Raw genomic sequence first — 24120 nt, 5'->3', positions numbered from 1 at the left:
AACATCCTACATCAGTAGAACTCTAAGCAGCCAGCACCTTTGGTCATTAATTCTTGAGAGCCACATACAGCACAAACCCACAGGAATCCTAAGACCTAGAGTCCATGGGAAATTGATAGCAGATCAGTGTACCTGTAGAGATGAGATCACATGCAGCATCACTTCAAGCACACTTTAAAGGTTCCTACTGAATCTAAAAAAAGATTTCATTCAGGGGCTGGGGTTGTGGCTCAGTAGAGCGCTTGCCTTGCACATGTGAGACACTGGGTTTGATCCTCAGCACTGCATAAAAATAAATAAATAAAATAAAGTTATTGTGTCCATCTACAACTTAAAAAAAAAAAAAGACTTCATTCAGCTTCTCTTAAAAAAAATTTAATCCTGTAGTGTAAGAACGAGGGCAGCCGGTTTCCACAGATAACTTCTACATTTATTTTATACCAAAAAGTTATGTGCAACAAATAAACATTCTTACATATTTACATTTGTTTTTATTTACCAGTTAGCAAAATGGTGTCCTCAATCTTTGATAAAGAATGTTTCTATCTATATTAAAGGGGAAATTCTGCCCAGTGAACTCCATTTAAAATGAATGTTTACTCAGGAGCATAAAGCACTAGTAATAAATATTTTTGATGGAACATACTATACAGATCAGACACCTAATCCTTAGGCCATGCTTAATACAGATTTATAACAAAACATTTCACCTTTTTTGGGCTAATTTGTCAAAAAAAAAAAAAAAAAGGAAAGAAATGAAAAAAAAAATGATGTTTAATCGAGTAGCCTGGACTTCCACCCCTGCCCCTTTAGTTTTACGAAGGGCTGTTCTCACAAATTAGGATTCATAAGTGCTGCCTAAAATGTCTAAATGGAGATGTTTCGCCAAGGCCTGTGTGTTGGATGAAACCCAGAAGACCAGGGCTGCTGAGCAGGTGTATCACCCCAAGTAAATTCCAGGAAGAACTGGGCTTCTTCACTGGCATCTGTCTAATGCTGATCTAAGACAAGACTGCCTATCATTCATTGGCATCAAGCGCTGGTGCCTGCCAAAGTCATGAAGTAACTGCTAAAGATTTCTTTGCACTTCCAAAATATACAGTCTCTTGAAAATAAAGCAAGCAAACAAAAGCCAGCAAATACTTTTAATTTTACGGTGGTCTTGGTCCTAAATCCTACCTAAGAGGTCTAAAGATCCTTTGTACCAAATGAAGAATCTTTGTTTCTTGGTATGAAAATAGTCAATACTTTTGACATTCTTCTGAAGTCAGGACCTGGAGGAGAGGCTGTGCTGTATTTATCAAGAAAAAATAATTTCTGGCACACAACTAGTTAAACCTGAGTTTTCCAGAAGTTCACCCTGACTGACAGCAACCAGCTGCTGTGAAAACCCAGATGAAATCCTCCAAAACACCCTAGAATTCATCCTTTAACCATACTAATTTCCTCAAGTATTTGTGACTATTAAGTAAACAAGAGGCTTTGTTTGTTACAAACCACTTTAAACACAAAGCATGGAATTATTACTAAAACCAATTTTTTTTCCCCAGTCTGTCCTTCAGCATTGATGGTTTATGATGCTGCATTGTTTAAATATTCAATCTAAACACTGCAGATCCTAACAATCTTCAAATTTTATAATATGGTATCCCTCTTCTTGGTGGAGTAGAAGGTGTGTAGGGAGCCTGAATTCCTCTAGAGAAAAAAAAAAAAAAAAAAAAAGCCAAGTAACATGCAACAGGGTTTTCTGCTGCTTGCTGAGACACTGACAGTGCAACAGGGTTTCTGCTGCTTATTGGAGACACTGACACTTCAGCAATGCTGTTACTTCAGGCAGCACCTTTTCATCTCAGTGAGAAAAAGGGCCTAATTCTACTGGGGCATAGGAATGTGGCAACAGTTTTTATATAGCTGAAACAGTGCTTCCCCAAAGTGCAGGAAAGCAAGGGAAACATGAAGGGCCAGGCTGCACATCTGCAGCTTTCTCACGAAGGGTTGCAGACCTTCCCCAGAATGCAGCATCAAGATAAGCTTTAACTCTACTTTGCTGACGGACACAGAATGTGATCAGAGATGGCTTAAAATTGGGCACAACGGACTTGTTGGCACAGCTGCCTGGTGCCACAAGTCTTAGCCGCTAACCATTTCCACTAAAAGAGAGCCAGTGACTGCTCCAGTGACCTCACTGTACGGCTCTCAAACACAGGACCTGCTTCTCTGAAAGCGCCGGGCACTCACTCAGTGCTGTCTGAAGTTCTGTAACTGCTTACGAACACAACTACAATACACACGAGACAGGCATTGAAATGTTCACATTCGTGGGAAATCATAAGCCTCCATGAAATCTGAATACCTTTTAAGAAAATGGGTTAAAAACCCACTAAGAGTTCATTAACTGTTCAGATTTTGCCCCTGCCTTGGGCCAGATCATCTATGGTGTGCCAGTTATGGCAGTTAGTGGTAAACTAACGACCAACTGCTGACTCTACACACCTTAGTTTAGAGCAGAGCCTGTCCCCACAGTCAAAAAGAAGGCAAATAAAGCACTCAGGTTACTCTTCTAATTAACTATTTTTAACATAATGATTAATCAAATTGGAAGCAAAGACATCACTGCTGCTTCTCAATCTAAGGAGTAAAATGACCACACAGAACCTTTCTGCAGAGTGCAAGTTTTCTACATCACAGTTAGGAAGGAAGGACACTTCTGCCCAGGTTCCACAAACAAAATATTTGGTTTGAGATTTAAGACAGAAGGCACTTTTAACATTCTGATATAGGATGTTAGCCACAGAGGCGTACTGTCACAATTTCATATGGGCTTATTAAAATCACCTTGAAAGATTCTTACTGCATTGTGTCGTTATGAGAAAGAGCAGTGATGACATGACTGCATTCCCCCTTTAAAATTTCCACCTGTAATGCTTCTCCCAGTTCAGCAAACTGACCCTTTACAGACCCAGGCTCTCACAACAGTGACCAGCAGTCATCAGTGTAGAAGGAAACAGGGAACATGCAGCTACAGAAGCAATCCTGCCAGGGCAGTGGGGCTCACACTGGAGACTCCAAAGTCACAATACTGCTTGGCTGACTGGCACCAATATTAAGGGAAACATCTGCACTGAAAATGCAACTCTTCTAGGGCTTTACCTAAAAACACCACATTGGTACTTCCAGTTTTTCTCCCATTAGTGTTCTGAAGGCCTTGACATGAAGGTCTGGTCACATGACACATTCTGTAAGGTTACACTGATCCAGTTTTATACTAGACACAAATATGACCTGAACATTCCAATTTAGTTTCTTCCTCTCAGAGCAGGGAGATGAAAGGGAACCAACCACCCTATTATTTTTGCCGCCAATGCTGCACCCACGGCTGTCAGTACTTCCACAAGATGCTCTGCACGGCTTACTATTTCCACTATTTCACCAGCCAACATTGAGCTCACAAATCTTCATTGCTATTCTTCAACTAAACTGTACAGTAAGTTCTGCAGGGATGGATCCAATATTTCTACTTTTATTTACAAATATCACATAAATGGATTCTAGTTGAATCTACATGTTTAAATCCATCGGCTAAAAACATATTACATATTGTAAACATGGCAATATTTAATACAGTATCTATTCTAAAATATTTTCATGTCATGATCACATTTGTTATACCTGAAATTGAATTCATACACATTAAAGAATTACTAGCAATGGTTGCTCACTTTACAGTTGAGGAAAGGGGGCTAGGGCTATGTTTTATTATCTCAGAAACATCTTCAAAGTAAAGTTAAAGCTTGTCTTTGATTGGCTCCGTGTGTCCTTTTTTTTGTATCCATATTTAAAATGAAGATTGACACAGAAAATAGCTAGGGCCCCTTCTAATTTACAGTATTTTAAAAAATCAGTTTAAGATTCTTAGGGAGAGTCTGTTGTGAAGAATTTTAAAAAAACAAAACAAAAACAAAAACCTGCTGCAAAATAAACTTAATGGGAACGGGACATTAGACTGTCAGTAAAAGCTGGCCAGGGCGTCAGTCCTGCTTGGGCTGCAGCTGCCGTTTCCAGGCCTCATTCAAGTAAACTAGTCGTTTGTAGTTGATGATGAGAAGGATGAAGTTCAGCACATATGTGGTGACGCAGATGATGCAGAACTCCTTCAGCACAAAGTACAGGATGTAGGCCAGGTACACGGACCCCACCACAGACACGATGGAGGACGTCATGAGGATCAGAGCCGCGACTGCGCTCGCTGTTAGGCCTGCAAGAGAGAGACATGGCTGAGCCCACTGCCAGGCCAGGGGTTGCCTGAGGTCCACTGCAGTGCATGAATACTGATCAGACGGGGTGCGAGTTTCACAGCATTTCACATGAAACACTGCTTGCTTCATAAGCTAGTCTTAGCTGAGGATATGCACACAGAGAAGATATGCAATCTCACCATTACATGAAGCAAGGAAGCCGATCTGCAAGATCAACAGCCCTGGCTCTCCTAATGCTTATAGGGATAGGACAGCAACTTTTTCTTCCAAGCTGTACACATTTGGTGGCCCCCAACCCCCATAGCACTTTCACTGCAGGCTCCCCATCTGTGGAAATTAAAATTTGCTTTTCATCTTTAGATCAAATTTTATCAAAAATCCACATTGGAGATGACTATGCCAACATACTGCTAAAGAAGGGGGAAAGGTCTTGATAAACATTTCAGAATGGGCTGACTGGTGGATAAGGGAAGCCACAGTTGGCCAGGTGGCCACATGTGGTCAAAGGCAGCCGTGTGTTACACCAGGGCTCTCAAGACAGACATGTGCCTGAGTTCTTGACTCACCTTCCCCTGTTATTTTGTAACAACATAAAAGTGGATGCACTTATTTTCAAGGACAGAGAAGGCATGGCATATTAAACCACCCTCTTACCCAATGGCTAACAAATAGTAACAAGAAAAGAAGAGGAGGTGATGGCAGACTGGAGGAAGTCAGTGAGGACTCAAACCTTGGGGACTACTGGTAGCAAGAAAGGTGACGAGAAGGTGCCCGTGGGCTAAAGCTCCACCATAGGGATTTAGCTTGGTCAGAACTGGATGATGATGCTTTACTAAGGCTCTTCAAAACTAAAATGCTGTTCAATTACTTGTGCCAGAAACTGGCAAATCTGGCCAGCCACCTGCTTTTGTTAATAAAGCTTTATTGAACCCAGCCATTCTCATTTATATGAGTATAGGTGCTTTCGCGCTAGAGATGGGTAGCTGCAGAGGCCAGGAAAGCCTAAACTGGCTCCTTACTGAAAAAGTTTGCTCATCTGACCTCTGCTAAACTTGTAAGATTTCAAAGAAAAAAAAACCAATTTTGTCTCCTTAATTTTACCTACAGAAGTCAGTTTTAAAAATGACAGGGGCAGGCTGGGCTGTAGTGTTAGTGGTCAACAGCTTGCCGTGCATGCTCAAGGCCCTGGGGTTGATACCCAGCACCATGAAACACAGATAAATAAAACAACATTAGAACAACATGAACACTTTCTTACTTTCTCCATGTTTCTCTCTTCTGAAGCCTACCAACAAGACTTGTGAGAACAAAGGGAGCTAGGATCAAGCTGATTAAATGACCACAAAAAGAATGCAATGTCAATGCTGCTAGTAGCTACAAAGTTGTTATAATGTAACCAGGTACTTGTGGCTTGGGGGGAAATTACCAGTAGAATTTAAAATGTGCTATAACTCTAAATAAATGATGGGGCAGCGATGTAATATTTCCCAGCTGTAAAAAAAATAAAAAATAAAATAAAGACACAATGTACTGTTATTTCTTACAAAGATTATCAAGATAGATCAGTCAAGCAAAAGAAGTGGGGGTGGAGGGCAAGCTGTAGAACAGTATGTATAGCATCTGCCTTTTATATTTAGAATGGGAGGAAAATTAAGATCATATATTTATATTTTCCTGTGCATGCATAAAGAAACTCTAGAACAACAATGAGCTGTCAGTCATGATGCAGGGCCATGGAAACTGGGCCAAGTGGAACTTCTGAAGCATGTGAATGTGTATCCACGAAGAAATTAAATCTCAAATGCGGCATCTCACATGGCTTGGTGGGGGTGAAGATGGTGTGCTCTGGAGTAGCAAGATAACTTCAAATGTGCCTCCAGTGATAGACACTGACATTACAAACACATAAGAGTCTAAAGACCTTAGAAAGCATAAATGGAAGTAATACACATGATACATATGACCTGAATCATGCATAAAAAAAACTAACCAATTAACATTACATATAGAATTTTTATTATTTCACCTTTATTTCCAAAAATTGATACAAAGACTTTTCTTAGGCTCTTTCCTATTAAGGGAAAACAAACCATTCCCTTGCATTTGGGCTTATATTTTATATTCTTCTTCAGAAATTCAACAAAATATATGGAATTAAAAAGTGAAATTTCTCCCCTCCACCACATCCTTTCCTATGCTTTTAAATGCACATATATAAACATGTATTTTACCCTATACTTATTAAGTCACAATTTACTTTTTTCACTGAGTAACCTTAAGCTTTCCAGGATTTACAAACAGACCTACTGTTCCTTGAATGAATACATACAATTTTCTGATAGGAATGTGCCCTAATTTATTCAACCATTACCTATCACCTAGGCATCTTCCAATTTTTGCTATTTTAAACTGTACTGCTATGAATATCTTTGTGCAATGTCTTTGTACTTTTGCAGGATAAATATACAGATAAAGAACTGGGCAAACTTGATGAAAGGATCATTCAGAAAAATTCACAATTTGCAATTTGCCTCATAACATCTACTTCAAATGGAAGAGTTAAATGTATTTTTAATGAATCAAATCACAGAAGACCTGGCAGACCACGGAATGAAACATTAACAATTAAAATGCAGGCAAAAAAGGATGCATCTAAATCTACAGCTATAAAATTTTATACAATAAAAATTCACAAAACATAAAAAGTATAAAGGAGTAAAATGTTCACAACAAATATGAACACAGACTATTATCAGGATCTCCATAATTAAATAGGCAATAAAAGGAAATTTAAATACAATAAAATTAAAATAATAGCTAACAATATTTAACTATTAGAAATTTTTAAAAATATTAAAAAATGAAAACTGATGAAGCTTCAGGGAAACCAGACAACTAGGGGAAAAGTAAACTGGTAGTATCTATTAAAATCCAAACACTATTCTATGCTTTTGACCCATTAACCCCATGCCTAGAAATTTATATTATGGAAAAGAGTCCAAGAGGAAGGGAGGGCTGTAAAAAAAAAAGTTGAGTACTGCAGCAGTATTTACGATATAAAAAGCATGAAACCCAGATGTCACCAGTAGCAAAACACCGAAGGGGACAGGCAGCACTGCATTGGAAATCAAGAGTCACCTGAGGAAGCAGGAGACAGGGCTGGGGTACTCTGCAGCAGAGCGCTGGCCTGGCACATGCACGGCTGGCTGCAGCCCCCCACCATACACGCACACAGCAGAAGACAGTGCAAACAGCAGGTATATGAAGGCAATGGAGGTGTGGGTGCAGCTTACTGTTAATGCTTTCTTGATACAGGATATTTAAAACAGCTACTGGGTCAATAATAAAATAAGAAAAAACGTTAACAGGGAAGAATGTTGGATCACAACTGCCTTAAATGGAGCTGGTTTGGGACACCATGAGATGCTGCCTCTCCATGATTAAACAAACACCAAGTGACACTGAGTTCAACGTAAGCACTGTAGAAATTCTGGTGAATCACATTTCACAACACAAAAATATGGAGCGAGCTAGTGGTTCTATCATTAACATATGCTTTTATTTACTATAAAACACTTAGGGCAAGGGCACAAAGTACTGAGTGAACATAACAAACTTATTTTTGTATTGCTGTATAAATACTTACCAAGTAATAACTGTAGTATATAAAATATAAGTCCAAAGACACTGTTTGGCTGGTTTAATACACCATCCTTTCCAAAAATGGAACCCAAAAGACCAAATCCTCGACCCCATCTGTAAAATAAGGAAAACCAGTAACCCTATATTTGAGATTCCCTATTTTTAAAAATGTAAAATTATTTGAGAATGTTATCCAATTCTTAATCAACTAAGTTGCCAAATTCTTAAATATCTTTTGTTCAGAGTGATTTACCCAAAGAGGGAGCCAGTCCTAATTTTCAGTATTGCATCTGATTAAAAACAAGGATTGCATAGAAATAGAAACATATCTAAAACTGCCAATATACCCATCTGAATCTCTTAAGTGGCTCATTTCTATCTATTCCTTTTTTGATGTCGTCGTCATTTTCAGGAGGGAGCCTCTCTCAATTTGAGCCAGGGTCAGCAGCACCACTGACCTTTGGGCTAGGGATTCCTTCTGGTAGGGGCTGTTTTGGAAGGAGTGTTCAACAGCATCCTTGAACTGCTAGGTGCTGGAGCACTCCCCAACCCCCAATGAGACTACCCAAGATGCCTGAAGCCATTGTCAAACCTGGGGTGGGGATGGAGAGCTAATGGCTGAACCATTTTAGGTCTTCCATGGAAGATGGAAGAGCTGTTTCCTGGCAAAATTTATCAGGTTATGTATGAAAAAAGACATCTTAGGAACACACTTTTAAATGCAGGACAGTATCAGCAACTATAGGTCTTCCCTAGAACCATATCTCAAAGGTAAAACTGATACATTATATGCCCCATCATTTTTTAAAGTTAAATTTCAAATTTTCCATTTAACAGTTTTTTTTTCAGAATGCTATGTTCTTAGTTTAAAAAGGATTAATTCTGGTTTAATAAAACCTGTTACAAATGTCAAATTAATATTTACTTTAGATAAAAACCTTTGAAGGTTATTTTAACTCTGAATGAACGTGCTTTTTAAATACCAAAAAGAAAACAGTTATTGATGTTGTCAGTTGAGAGGCACTCTAATAAAACCTAAACTTTAGTTCTGAAGATAGACTGCCTGAAAAATAAAGATTAATGGTTTAAAAGTACTCATGTTCAAAAAAGCTGAGTGAAACCCCTTCAGAATAACCATGTTGAGAGAAGGAATAACCCCAGTTCTACAACCAAGAGCTGTAAACACTTTTACTGTATAGTTATGTTAAAAAACACAAAGTAATTGCCATTATGTTCATTTATTCTTTCATCCATCAAATGCTCACTGAATGTGTACCAGGCGGACACTGAAGTGCTGGGGAACTAGGAGTGGATGCACTGGACAAGGTGCTGCCCTTGGGGAACTTACAATCTAGTGGGGGAAGTAATAGTCAGGTAAACAAAAGACCAAATGACCCTGAGGAACCAAGAAGCCTACTAGTGTTTGTAGCCAGGCAAACTAGTGTGTGGGTGTACTCACCATCAGGACCTCTGGAAGATCAAGTGTAGTCACCCAGGGAGGCCTTGTTAACATGAATATTTTGCTTCAGTGGGTCTATGGGGGCTTAGACTCTGCATTTCTCCCAAATACAAACAAGACCCCCTCTAAGTGATGTTCAAGCTTCTATCTGAAGACTATACTATGAGGTCACTGCTCTGGACAGAGGATGGGTGAAGGAAACCACTCTAGCTAGGCAGCTAAAGAAAGCCTCTCTCAGGAATTCAGTTTGAGCTAAATCAGATCCTGAATGATAAGAAGAAGCCAGTCTCACGAGGAACAGCAGATATAAAGGCCTTGAATGAGCTACAGGTGTACAAAGAAAGCCATCAAGGCTGACAGTGATAAGGGGGAGAGGGGCAGGAGAACCTAGCACAAGTCCAACCATTTAAATTACTTAGGGCCTGGTTTGTAGGCTTGATTAACAATCTGAATTTTATTCTAATTGCAATAAAGGACACTTATGATAGAAGCTTATTTATAATCACTCTTGGCCATGGTGTAAAGACCCAAACTGCAGGGGGGCAGGAGCACAGACAGGGAGAAATCACATGCCGTCAAACTTCTTAGCCTCACTCATCTGAAATACAAATTCAAATTTAAACACTGCCTTTGGCCAATGGAAATAATGGGCATACTGCCAAAATTATCAGGGATAAACAATGTCTTAATCATTCATGTAAGATCACATGGATATTTTCCTTGAAAACAATGTGGTAATCCACAAAATGAATACAGTATCTTATCAAAGAAATACACCTTAAGATTTCAAAACAAAACAATACCAAAGCCTTATAGAACAAAACAGACTTCCCTATTCCAGCACTCCCCACACGCACGTTCTGATCCCCAAAGACAAACATTCTGATGTTTTTAAAACTGTTTTTCATTCCTATTCACCTGAACATTTATAAATAGTGTTTATTTTGTCATTTCTTGATTTACAAATTCTAAATATTATCTTTCGAATATGGCAGGATGGAACACTGCTTTAAAAAAAAAAATCTTAGGGGCTGGGGCTGTAGCTCAGTGGTAGAGCGCCTGTCTTACATGTGTGAAGCACTGGGTTCGATCCTCAGCACCACATAAAAATGGATAAATAAAGACATTGTGGGGCTGGGAATGTGGCTCAAGCGGTAACACACTTGCCTGCCTAGAACGGGGCGCTGGGTTTGATCATCAGCACCACATAAAAAGAAAACTGAAAAATAAATATTAAAAAAATTCTCTATCTTAAAAAAAAGGTATTGTGTCCATCTACAACTAAAAAAATATTTTAAAAAATAAATTTTAAAAATCTTATTACAGAAACTTCAAACGCATGTGTTCAAAGCGAACAGAACAGTGTAATAAACCACCCACCACCCAACTGCAATAATTGTGCCTTTCTTGTTTCATCACCATCTCTACCTACTTACCACTCTGGTTATTTTTAGTTATTTTCTTTAAGGTAAAATTTACATACCCATATAATTTTGACAAATGGACACACCTGGGTAGTCCACAACCCATCACTATATAGAATGCTTTCATCTCTCCAGTTAAGTTCTGTTCAGTCCTCGCCCATCCATCCATGATTCCCTGCCCATGTGCAAAGGCATGGTGGACAGTGAGGCTCGTAGGAACACAGCCTCTGAACCAGAGTGACATCACTGTCTTGTGGACCTCAGTGTTGTACTTTTGCCCTCACGTCACACACACACTATATATATGTTTACTTGTTTATTTATTTATTTGAGCTATAGTTGGACACAACACCTTCATTTCATTTATTTATTTTTATGTGGTGCTGAGGATCGAACCCAGCGCCCCACACGTGCTAGGTAAGGCTCTACTGCTGAGCCCAACCCCAGCTCCAAATTCTAGCATTTTAAACCAAACAGAATAGCCACTAGTTTTCTTAATAGTTAAAATAGTGAATTTGATGAAGTTGCATGTAATAACTGTAACAAGTCAACTCACAAGCAAAGCAGGCCACATTACATGGGCATTTTCCTTGGATGTCTTTTTGTGACACGTATTTCACTTGGGGTGATGCCCTTGTGGTGCATCCATCCATGTCGTAGCATATGTTGGGACTTCTTGTGCAAGGCACTGAAGATACACACCACACTGTGTTTACCCACTCATCTATCTGCATGGCCTTGGTGGCTTCCACCCTTGGCATGTAAAACTATACGTATGTATTTAGCCTCTTGATCCAAACAATCACAAATGCTCCTATAATTTTTCACCCATCCCTTTGAAAGGAGCAAGCCCATTTCAGGTACAGTCAATGTCCAGGCCATCAAATGAGAAGAGGTCCTTAACAAGAAGAAACTGGAATATCCCTCCTACCATTTTGTTGTTAATGGTTAACAGAGTGGTTTATGGGGAAGAGGTGGCTCTGGACAAAAACAGAAAAATAATCCGTATTTCCTTCATTTTAAATTTATGGATTATGGTACATCATCAATTTAGTGACAACTTTCCAGAAAGAAAAATGACTATATGTTGATCCAGATGGTAAAATCAACTACAGATATTAAAGATATTGACGTTAATTGTTTGGGTTTATAAAATATTTGTCAAAGTTTCTTTGGTGGAAATGAACTTGTACCTAAAAATGGCCTCTTTCTTGGGTTAATTTTTCAATTTATCTCAGTAATTCACAAGGGACATAACCACTAGAGAGAATAGCTCCTGGGAAGGGTAATGAGGTGGGGTGCTGCAGGTGGCCACCAGGTTTGCGTGGCAACACACACATCCAATGCTTAGTTAGAGAGGACTGTTGGGAGGTTTTTTGAGTAACTCAGTGGAAGACTATTTATTTGGTAGGCTTTTTGTTTTTCTTATTTTCAACTTTACTTTACATATATAGTTTTAAAAAAGCAGGGCTGGGGGCTAGGGTTGTGGCTCAGTGGTAGAGCATTTGCCTAACACACACGAGGCCCTAGGTTCGATCCTCAGCACCAAATAAAAATAAATTAATAAAGATATTGTGTCCAACTAAAAAATAAATATATATAAAAAAAAATCAGGGCTGGGGTTGTGGCTCAGTGGTATAGTGCTAGCATACCATGTGTGAGGCATTGGGTTTGATCCCCAGAACCACATTAAAAAAAACTAAGTAAACAAAATAAATGTATCCATCTACAACTAAAAATATATTTTTTAAAAAATCAGATGGTGCTAAAACACTTAGGATAAAAAACAGTGGTCCTCTGAACCTGAGTTACCTCAGAAGCAAGTGCTTACAATTCACTTCAGTGGTTTCTCTACATATTTACCTACAAATTTCTTTTCTTCCTCCCACCCTGTCGCTAGGGAGGGAACCCAGGGCCTCACACCTGCTAGGAGAGCATTCTACTTTGTAGAGCCAACCCAGCCTCTACAAATTTCGTTGTATAAAACTGCTGATCATTTCTAGACAATCAATATGGTACTAGACTATGACTTATGACTTAGTGCATTTTCACGCTGCCCTCGACATTGAGCTGAATTGAGGCAGGTGCTGAGTGGACAGGACATCAACACAACACAGAGCTGCCGGTCTGTGCCTACTTCCCCAGCAGGTTAAAGTTTTGCACACTAAATGAAAGTTCACAAATAAACCAGGAAGCAGAGGCCACATGGCCACCAGGCCTCTTCATCTCTTGGAACTGGTAGTGGGCTCCATGAGTCAGTCCTTCCTCACGTTCCCATCATTCAAGCTGCTTTCGAATTTTCCCTCTGCCACTCCAAGGTGAAGTCCTATATATCTAAACATAGCCACAATGATGTTCAAAAAGTAGTTTGTCTATGATGTCATAGTCCCAGCACTCAGGAGGCTGAGGCAGGAGGATTATTTAAGACCAGGAGCTCGAGGTCAGCCTGGGCAATACAGCAAGACCCATTCTCTTAAACAAAAAAATAAGGAAAAAAAAAAAAAAGGAAAGAAAAAGACGAGGAGAGGGAGGAGGAGGAAGAGGGGGAAGAAGAAAAAAAGAAGAGATGAGGAAGCTAAAAATGAAAAAGGACGATTGTGCTGACTTCATAGTCGTTCCCACATTAAAAGTAGTCTGAATATACCAATTAAAAAACATTGTCATTGGGCTGGGGTTGTGGCTCAGTGGTAAAGCACTGAGTGGCAAGGCCCCGGGTTCAATCCTCAGCACCACATAAAAATAAATTAATTAATTAAAGATATTATATCCCCCTACAACTAAAAAATATTGTTTTAAAAAAACATTGTTATTGTCAAACTTCATAAGCTGAGTTTAAGAAATTAATTATAATATAACATAGGTTGAAACTAAAAAGATGAAAAAAAGATATACCATAAGATACTAATAAAAGAAAACTAGAGCCCGGTATGGTGGCACTTGCTTATAATCCCAGCTATTTGGGATGCTCAAGCAAGAAGATTACAAGTCTGGGCCTAGCCTCAGCAACTTGATGTGACTCTGCTGCAAAATTTAAAAGGCTGGGGATGTAGCTCAGCAGCAAAGTTCTCCTGAGTCCAAGCACTATAAAAAATATAAAACTAGATTATAGTTAAAATGCTAAATTTTATGTTATGCATACTTTACTGACAAGAAAAAAAAATATAGTAGCTGTATTAACACTAGAAAATGCAGTTTCCAGAACAAGGGAATTTACTAGGGAAGGGAAAGAGACATACAATGAGAAAAGGTCAAGTGACCAATAAGACAATCCTAAATGTGAACGCATCTAACAGGAAAACTCCAAAATAAATGAAACAGATTAAACTGAAAGGAGAAATGAATCTACAATTATGTATAAAGACTTCAATATACCTCTCTCAGTAACTGACAGGACAGAAAGTCAGAAAGGAAACAGAAGGCCTGACCAGAATTATTACTCATCCAACCTCACAGTTATAAGCACTCCACCCAACAACAGCAGAACACACGTTCTTTTCATAGACACAGAACACTCACCAAAATAGACTATTACAATAAATAAAACACAAACATATTGTAAACAAAATTTAACAACAAAAAAATTGGACATAGGGTGCTGAAGACTGAATTCTGGGATTTGTGCATTAAGCACACACCTTACCACCAAGCTACATCTCCAGCCTAAGCACGTGCCCTACCATTGAGTTACATCTCCAGCCTAACAAGCAAATTTAAATCATAAAAGCTGTCTTCTGACCATAATAAAATTAAACTAGAAATCAGTAGCAGAAAGATATCTGGAAAGTGTACTACTATTAAGAAATTAAATAACATTTTGAAATTTAAAAATTCACATGAGGTGATAGATATGTCTACCCTGGCACCCCACTAATGTGTGAAATTTTTATATTTTTCATGTATCAATTAAAAAATAAATTTTAATTTTAAAAAATTCATGAATCAGCTGGTTGCAGTGGCACATGCCTGTAATCCCTGAGATTTGGGAGGCTGAGGCAGGAGGATTCCAGTAACTTAGTGAGGGCCCAGCAACTCAGCAAACCCCTGTTTCTAAATAAAACATTAAAAAATGGCTGTGAATATGACTCAGTAGTTAAGTGCCCCTGGGTTCAATCCCTGGTATCCCCCCGCCAAGAAAAAATCATGAATCAAATAAGTTATACATAAATAAGAAAATATTCTGAACTAAATAAAACAACATAAAAGAATTGGTGGCATGCAGCTAAAGCAGTGCTCAATGGAAATTAATAGCGTTATTAAAGTGTTTATATTAGAAAAGAAGAAATCAGCCAGGCATGGTGGTGCACACCTGTAATCCCAGTGGCTCAGGAGGCTGAGGCAGGAGAATTGTGAATTCAAAGCTAGTCTCAGCAAAAGAGAGGCAACTAAGCAAACTCAGTGAGACCCTGTCTCTAAATAAAATACAAAATGGGGCTGGGAATGTGGCTCAGTGGCCAAGTGCCCCTGAGTTCAATCCCCGGTACCACCACCCCAAAAAAGAAAAGAAGAAATCATTACTTTTTGTTTCCACTTTAAAAAACTATTAAAAAAAGAAAAAAACAAACTAGACCTAAAGAAAGTAAAAGAAAGGGAAACAAAACACTAGAATTAAAGTAAAAAACAAAGGAATTTAAAACAGGAAAAACAATCCAGAAAATAAAAAGCTAGTTCTTTGAAATGATCAGTATTATGCTTTAGATAATGAGCTGTCTCCCAAGAGTTCTTATGTTAATGTCGGAATGTGAAATGCTAGGATTGTGAGAGCTACAACCTAATCCTTGTAGGAAGAGACTGTGGGCAGGGGGCATGGCTGGATGGGGTAGGTCACTGAGGGTGTGTCCTTCAAGGGTGCATCTTATTCCCTATGGTCCCTTCCTCCTTCCTGGCTGCAATAGGCGGAGCACTTTTTGCCTACCACACCCTTCCAGCACAATGTGCTGCCTCACCTAGGGCTCAGAGCAATGTAGTCGGTAGTTTATGGGCTAATTCTCTGACATCATGAGCCAAAACAAACTTTTTCTCCTTTGAGTTGTTCTTGCAGGTATTTTGGTAATCATGATGAGAAACTGATCAACACAACAATGAAATCAATAAATCTCTAGTTAACCTTTATTCACAAACCTCTGGACAAAAGAGAAAGACAGAGGTGGGGAGAGGGAGAGGAGACATACATATACACAAAGTATTAGCTAGGCACACCTGTAATCCCAGCAGAGGCTAAGGCAGGAGGATTGCACATTTGTGTAACTCTCAAGATTCTGCCTCAAAATAAAAAAATAAAACAGGCTGGGGAAGTAACTCAGTGGTAGAGTACCCTGAGTTCAGTCCCCAGTACCTTAAAAAAAAAAAAAAAGATCAATATCAGAAATGAAAGAGAGGGTATCACAACAAACACATTAAGAAAAGGAAATACTACATATAATCTGTGCCCACAAATTTGAAAAGTTGCATGAAAAAACAATATTCTGAAATTCACAAATACCAAAATCCACTCAAGAAGTTAGCAGAGAACCCAAATAGTACTATTAATAGTTTAAAATTTTCCAAGAAAACCAAACTCCTGGTCTACATTGTTCGTTTTCCTGCAAAAATTCTACCAAATATATAATACCAATTCTGCACAACTTCTTCCAGAAAACAGAGGAGGGAATACTTCCCAACTCACGTTGTAAGGCTATCCTGACATCAAAACCAGGCTAAAGCATTAGAAGAAAAACAAGACAAATGGAAAGAAAATTCACTGCAGATCAATATTAATCATGAAAACAAGACATAAAAAATCTTTAAAAAAAATAAATAAAACCCTACAACACTGTCAATCAAATTCAGCGACAGACAGGATAATACATTGTAACCAATTGGGATTACTTCTGGGAATTCAAGGCTGGTTCAACCTTCAAAAGTCTATTAGTGTAATTAATCATATATCAATGTCCATAACAAAAAATGCTTTGCAAAGGAGGAAGAGAAAGGATTTTCCTTGATCTTATATACTCACCCAAAGGAAAAAAAAATCCTAGAATTAAACATCACAATAAATGAAGAAAGACTAAATTCTTTCCCCCTAAAATAGGAATAAAATGACAATGTTCGCTTGTTCCATTCCTATTCAATACTAGCCAGTGGAATAAAGAGGGGGGTGCGGAGCATTCAGGCTAGAAAGGAAGATGAATTGTTCGGAAAATTCCAAATGGGAGAATGAATACATAAATGAACAAGGGCCAAATCCCACATAAATACAAATTCTACACTACAATTACATGAAGGGAATAAGAAATATAAAAATCAACAGGGGCAAAGAGATTAGGTGAGGAGACAGGGCCAAAGATGACAACTCATTCTTAGAAGATGAAAAATAAATGAATAAATGATAACTGGCAGAACAAAGAAAGCTGATAGTAGGTGACTGCAGAAGATGTCATCGTAGGATGATTTGGGTAGCAAAGCCCCGGGAAGGCTCAGGAAGAAATGGTACCAAGAATCTCAGAAGCAAGAAGTAGAGGTGAAAACAGGAGAACTGGTACAAGCCCTATCCACGTACACTTCTAACAGTCATTTTACTGAATCTTAATATGAACAGATAGCCAAAGACATTTGGAAGAAAGACCTAACATGAAAGAGGTAAAAACAAAGTAAATAAACTGTAATACTTGTAGGAAGTAGACATAATGCTGTTAACAGAAGAAAACTGTATTGAATAGTACAACAGAAGAAAACTGTATTGAATAGCACTTTCTGTCTCCTGCTCCTTTCACCCTGATCTCCATAGCTAGTTAGATCCCACATTCCTGGGGACATAGTCATGTGTATATTATAATCTTTTTTTTTTTTTTGCTCTGTGAAAAACAAATAAATATAAAATTCTGAACCACCATCCCTAATCAATAACTGACTGCTTCAATTTTTTTGCGTTGGCTTTTCTGCTCTGCTTCCAATTTAGGAATAAGAAGTGAAAGAACAGTATCCTCCCATAACCAATCACACAGGGTACCTCCCCTCTGTTTAGTCCTCTTCCTAGCTTCTCTATACAACAACTTCCAACCAGGGAATAAATACCTCAGGTCTCCCCCTGTTCCTCCTCCCAAAGTATTTATATTCCCCCTTTGAGTCTGTGTCAAATGCAAATAATAGTAGCTGATGCCCTTGCTATATATATCAAGCTGAGTAACAGCCTCTTGTTCTCATGTGGGCCAATTTCCACATAAGAGGTAAAAAGCTTCTAGAATTAAGAAGTGAATGAATTTATAGGTCACAAGGTCAATATACAAAACTCAAAATTATTTCTATATATTAGGAACTTGTTGGAAATTTTAAAAGTGTCATACACAACAGCACATAGAGAACGAACATATATAGGTACAAATCTAACAAAATATGTGTAGTTAACTATATGCTCAAAGTTATGAATGAATGAAATAAATCAAAGAAGGCCTACACACATAAGAGAGTATGTTCATATGCTGGACGACTCAATATTGTCCAGTTTATTAATTCTCCTCAGACTGCTCTATAGAGTCAATGCAATTTTAATCAATAAGACTTTTTTTTTGTAGACAATGACAATAATTTATATAAAAAGGTAAAGGAACTAGAAAAGCCACAGCAGTTTTTAAAAAGAATAAAGTTGGAAAATAATAACTTCAAGACATTCCAAAACCTCAGTGATTAAGACAGTGTGGCAGTGGTAAAGGACAGACACAATGACCAAGGGAAGACTAAGAGGCCAGAAACACATAATGTGGGGGCCACACCAGCAATCCCAGCAACTTGGGAGGCCAAGGCAAGAGAGTCACAGGTTCAAGATCAGCCCGAGCAACTTAGCGAGACCCTGTCTCAAAAATTAAAAAAAAAAAAAAAAAAAAAATTAGAAACAGACATAAGTGATGTTTTTAGCATAAGTTCAAAGATAATTCAATGGAAAAAAGAATAGTCTTTTCAACAAATACTGCTAGAACAATTAGACATCCACATGCAACCTCACCCCCAAAACTGAAAATGACGAGAAAATACCCGTAAGAAACTCAACCTGTATTTCATCCCTTAAACACCACTTACCATTAGAGAAGATGGCAGACTGGACTTCATCAAAAGTCCAAACCTTTGATTTAGGAAAGACACTCTTTTTTGGGAGGTGGGTGGATGGGGGGCGAGTACTGGAAATTGAACCCAAGGGCACTTAACTGCTGAGCCACATCTCCAGCCCTTAAAAAAATTTTTTTTTTGGGGGGGATAGTTATATATGGATAGAATGCCTTTATTTTATTTGTTGATTTATTTTTTTCCACAATACCTCTATTCTACTTATTTATTTTTATGTGGTGCTGAGGATCGAACCCAGTGCCTCATGCATGATAGGCGAGTGTTTTGCCACTGAGCTACAGCACCAGCCCCCTAGCCTTTTTAAAAAATATTTTATTTAAAGACAGAGTCTTGCTAAGTTGCATAGGTTTTTGCTAAATTATTGAAGCTAGCTTTGAACTCACAATTCTCCTGCCTCAGCCTCCTGAGCTGTTGGAATAGGAAAGACACTCTAAAATGCCTATAATATAAGGATTTTTGGTTTTAGTATCAAGGATTTAACCTATGGGCACTTTACTACTGAGCCACATCCTCAGCCCTTTTTATTTTGAGGCAGGGTCTTGCTATGTTGCTGAGGCTGGCTTTGAACTTGTGATCTTCTTGCCTCAGCCTCCCAGGCTTCTGAGCTTACTAATGTATGCCACTGCACCCAGCAGAAGAAAGGATTTTGAAAATTTTCATCACATAGAAATGATACATTTTTGGGAAAACATATGCTTACCCTTAGTTGAATATTATACAATCTGTACATGCATCAAAATGTCACATTGTACCCTAATACATATAAATGTACAATTGTCTCAATTTAAAGAAAATAGACACACCATTACACTCTTACCAGAATGGCAAATGAACATAATGTAACAAAACAAAACAAAACACAACACTCAAGTGCAGGTGAGGATGTAAAGCAACTAGAACTCTCATTTTTTTTTCATATTTAAAAAAACATAGTACTTGAATTACAGAAATTTATGGGGTATGGTGTGATGATTTGATACATGTAGCATGTAATGATCTAACCACTGTAATTAACCTTACCATCTCCTTAAGCATCTAAGTAAATTTTTTAATTGACATGCAGTTCTTGTGCATATACACCAGGCACAGTGCAATGTTTCAACTTATGCACACAGTAAGTACTGATTGGTTCTGGGGGACTACGTTTCTAACCGCGTGCCATTGCCTTTGTTTGGGGCCTGAGAGCGCCTTTCTTCTAGCCTGCCATAAAACTTATGACAGGCTACTGGGCCACTACTGTGCCACAAGATGCCAGGACTTCCTCCTTCTCATTATTCTGGCACCCATTGTCCAGCCTCCCTCTGCCCCATCCTTAGAACTTGATACATTTTTGGTAAGTGATACAGAATGCCATGGAAAACAAATCAGCACTTTCCTTTCTTTCTCACTTTCTTCCATTCTTCTAAAAAATGTGGTCTTGCTACATTGCTCAGGATGGCCTTGGAATCCTGGGCTCCAGGAACCCTCTAGCCTCCACCTCCTGGACAGTGGGGGCTGTGTATGTGCCACTGTGCCAGGCTCATTGGTAGTTTCTTATGAAGTCATCATATGACCTAGAAATCCTCCCTCATCTACTCAAGAGAAACAAAAACATGCTCACACAAAAATCTGTTTACAAATAGTAACAGTGGCTTTATTTGTTATTGTCCCAAACTGGAAACAACTCAGTTGTCCTTCAACAGGTAAATGAACAAACTGGTACTCATCATGGAATGTCGCTTGGCAATTAAAAGGAAAGTGGGCACAGTGGAACATACCTGTAATCCCAGTGGTTTGGGAGGCTGAGGCAGGAGGATCTTAAATTCAAGGTCAGTCTTAGCAACTAGTGAGACCCTGCCTCAAAATAAAAAGGGATGGATGTGGTTCAGTGGTTTAGCACCCCAGGGTTCAATCCACAGTACAAAAGAAAGGAAAAGGAAAGACTACATGAAACAAGATGGATGAATCTCAAATACATTATAAGTGAACAAAGCCAGCTACACTCTACAAAATTCTATTCAAATGATATTTGAATTGGAAAAGGCAAAACTTTTGGGATAAAGACGAGAGATCATGTTGTTAAGGGCTGACTATAAAGGGAACCATTTTAATGTTGATGGTAGCAGTAGCCATGTGACTTACAGGTTTGTCTAAACTCAACATACTCTGAACCAAATGGTGATCATCAATATATTTAAACTTAAAATTAATTTTAATATTCATTAAAATTTAAAAGCATAACAAAATGTTATTAGGTAAGGCTCTGTCAACATTAGATGCTACCATAAATGGGTAATTATATAGAAGCTAATCCTACTATTAAGGATTTCCAAATGTCAATCTCTGTACATATTTTTTCTCTGAGGGGAAAAAAGTTTCCCCAGAAACAAAACAAAACAGAAATTCCACAAGTTTCCTACTACTAGGGTAAGAATGGGGATGAAGATGCCTGGCTGCTAGTGCTTAGAGCCTTGTCTATTTTCTCATTCTTTTAGTCCTCATGGCTGTATACAATTTCTTTTATTCCTTTATTTCCTTGGGGTTTCCTGAAGTTGTAGACATAAATACATGCATTAATTTCATTGTTTAATGGGAGGGGAGGGGAGGGGGGATAGTAGGGGATAGGAAAGGTAGCAGAATATAACAATTACTAATTGGGCATTATGTAAAATTGTGGATGTGTAACCGACGTGATTCTGCAATCTGCATTTGGGGTAAAATTGGGAGTTCATAACCCACTTCAATCTAATGTATGAAATATGATATGTCAAGAGCTTTGTAATGTTGTGAACAACCAATAAAAAAAAATTTCATTGTTTACTAGCAACTGAAAATTCATAGATTCCAGTGTTATCCAATATTTATGAAAGAAGCAACAGGGATGTGAAGTGGTGGGAGATATGAAGCTGGGTGTCTAAGTCAACACTCTAGAAGCTTAGTCTTAAAACAGAAGGTCACATTCAGATTTGTAATATAGTAAGTACTGTTAAGTACCTACATAGCAAGTGAAAAGGGCTTAACTGCCTGCGCAGAATGAGTCACTGGCCTTGGTGGTCAGCATCGTCAGCAGGGGGTCAGAACTGCAAAGATTGAGACCAACAGTGAGTGCTGAGACAGTGCTGGGCAGCTACAAGGCCTTCACTGGGATGAAGCGACATTTAGAAGGAACACTGACAGAGTTCCACAAATGCTTGAACTGTGGAAGAACCATAGTGACTCCCAGGCTCCCCAGATCGCTGAGTAGACTGTGAGGCCATTAATGAGATAGAGCACTGGAGCACTGGAGGAGGCTCGAGAGCAGACCAAGCTTAATCTCGACATGTTGAGTCTCCAATACCTCTGAGTCACAGGGATAACTATGTTCTACAAGCAATTAAACAATAAATCTGATATGTAAAATCTCTATATGTACAACCGTCTAAAATGCAGATTTGGAAGTTCTAAAAACTACAGCCATAAACACAACAGCACAGGAAGAACACTCTAAAAAATTAAAATAATAAGAAGGTATTATTTTAAATCCTAGGGACACCAAAAATTAAGGATCCACAGAGGGACTAAAAAAAGGGTGAGAGTGGTAAGAGAACCAGGAGAGAACACAATACCTGGAGGCCCTGGGAGGGAGCATTTAGGGAAGAATGTAACCTTCAATATCAAGTTCTAAGGGTGGTTTAGTCAAACAAAAAGTGAAAAGTACTTCCTGGATTTGGCAATTAAGCCATTGATTAAATACAACATAAAATAATGTGTATATATAGCTATCAATCACTACTAAATCCATATAAATAGAACAATCTGACCATTTATCTGTTACATTTGCAAAAAAATGCCAATGGAATGCAGCCACTCACATTCATACTGTTTCTGGCTGCTTTCCAACTGTAACAGAACAATAAATTAGCTGGACAAAGATATGGCCCACAAAGCCTAAAATATTTGCTATCTGGCCTTTACAGAAAAAGTTGGCCACATCTCTTGTATTTGACCAATATGACACCCCTATTGGTAAAAACTAGTCAGCTACAGTACATAAAGACAGAATCCCCCAATTAACAGAAGACTGATTTGCTGCTAAGTGGCCAACTGGCCACCAGAGGTCCCACAGCTAGTATTTCACTTGGTAGAGGGTAGGTCTAGGGCCTACTTTGGGGTTTCAAAATCTGAAAACTCTGAAAAACCTTGAGAAGGTACTGTGTCCAGCCTCAGTAAGCCATCTGTAAAGACAATGGATGGTACTGACCCCCCCTGGGAAGCCTACACTATGCCATAGGCTCACGAGGCCTCAGAGAAGGGCTATTCTATACACACACCCATCTGCAGGGAAGCCAGGCAATCTGACAGGACTGATCTCATTGTGCTTCACATCATCCCTTTACTTGTCAAGGCCAAGAAGGTAAGCTTTGTAAGGCACCCATCTTCATGCATCTCTCACACTGCTCTGTACTATCCATTAAAATCTAATTTGTGCTGAGCATGGCGGTGCATGCCTTTAAGGTGAAGCAAGAGGATCAAAAGTTCAAGGCTGATTCAAGCCCAGCCTCATCAACTTAGTGAGACACTGTCTCAAAATAAAACTTTAAAAATGGGGTAGGGGGGCCGGGTTGTGGCTCAGTGGTAGAGCACTTGCTGAGCATGCGTTGAGGTACTGGGTTCGATCCTGGAACCACATAAACAAAATAAAGGTATTGTGCCCATCTACAACTAATAATAATAATAATAATAATAACAATAAATGAAAAAAATAAAAAAGGGGGGTGGGGATGTGATTCAATGGTTAAGCACCCCTAGGTTCCATCCTTAGTACCAAAAACCAAAACAATCTAATTTTTCATTTCTCTCCCTTCACAAACTTCTCAGCTTTGTCCTCTGAAGTTTCAGCTTCCTTGATCAATAAGCCCTTAACTTAAAAGGAGAAAACCTTTTCTACCTTCTTTAGCACTTCTCTAACAATGTGATTTCCCCTGCAGCCCATCCAACCTGAGACACTTTTTGCATCATACTCATCTGTCAGGTCTGGGAAGGGAAAATATCCTTCCTTTCTACTGTTATTTTTTGTGGTGCTGGGGGTCAACCCAGGGCCTTGCACGTGTTGGGCAAGCACTCTATCACTGGGCTGCATCCCCAGCCTCCTTTTATTTTTTCTTTCATCTTTGCTCCTGTCTCCCTCTTGCGAAACTTCCTTCCCCTTGGAGGTACTTGCATCACCAGACATGTCCAGCCACTACTCTCACAACTGCCACCTACCTCCTGAAGTCACAGCCTT

General features: G+C 38.8%; 1 protein-coding gene across 3 annotated transcripts in view; it reads right to left on the bottom strand.

The window, feature by feature from the left end:
* Positions 1 to 3364: 3364 nt before the first annotated feature.
* Vkorc1l1 (vitamin K epoxide reductase complex subunit 1L1) overlaps positions 3365 to 24120 on the bottom strand; it is a 57109-nt gene continuing 36353 nt past the window's right edge. For 2 of the 3 annotated variants that reach the window (XM_026400406.2, XM_077802261.1), the window contains exons 2-3: positions 7903 to 8012; positions 3365 to 4255 (exon numbers count right to left, since the gene is read on the bottom strand). In XM_026400406.2, the coding sequence (XP_026256191.1) occupies positions 4029 to 4255; positions 7903 to 8012 (337 nt within the window). In that variant the 3' untranslated portion in view covers positions 3365 to 4028. The remainder of the gene's footprint in view (positions 4256 to 7902; positions 8013 to 24120) is intronic. The other variant, XM_026400407.2, reaches the window with a different exon arrangement.

Source organism: Urocitellus parryii, chromosome 9 (genome assembly GCF_045843805.1).
Source record: "Urocitellus parryii isolate mUroPar1 chromosome 9, mUroPar1.hap1, whole genome shotgun sequence".
NCBI lineage: Eukaryota > Metazoa > Chordata > Mammalia > Rodentia > Sciuridae > Urocitellus > Urocitellus parryii.
This window is presented reverse-complemented; position numbering and strand designations above follow the sequence as displayed.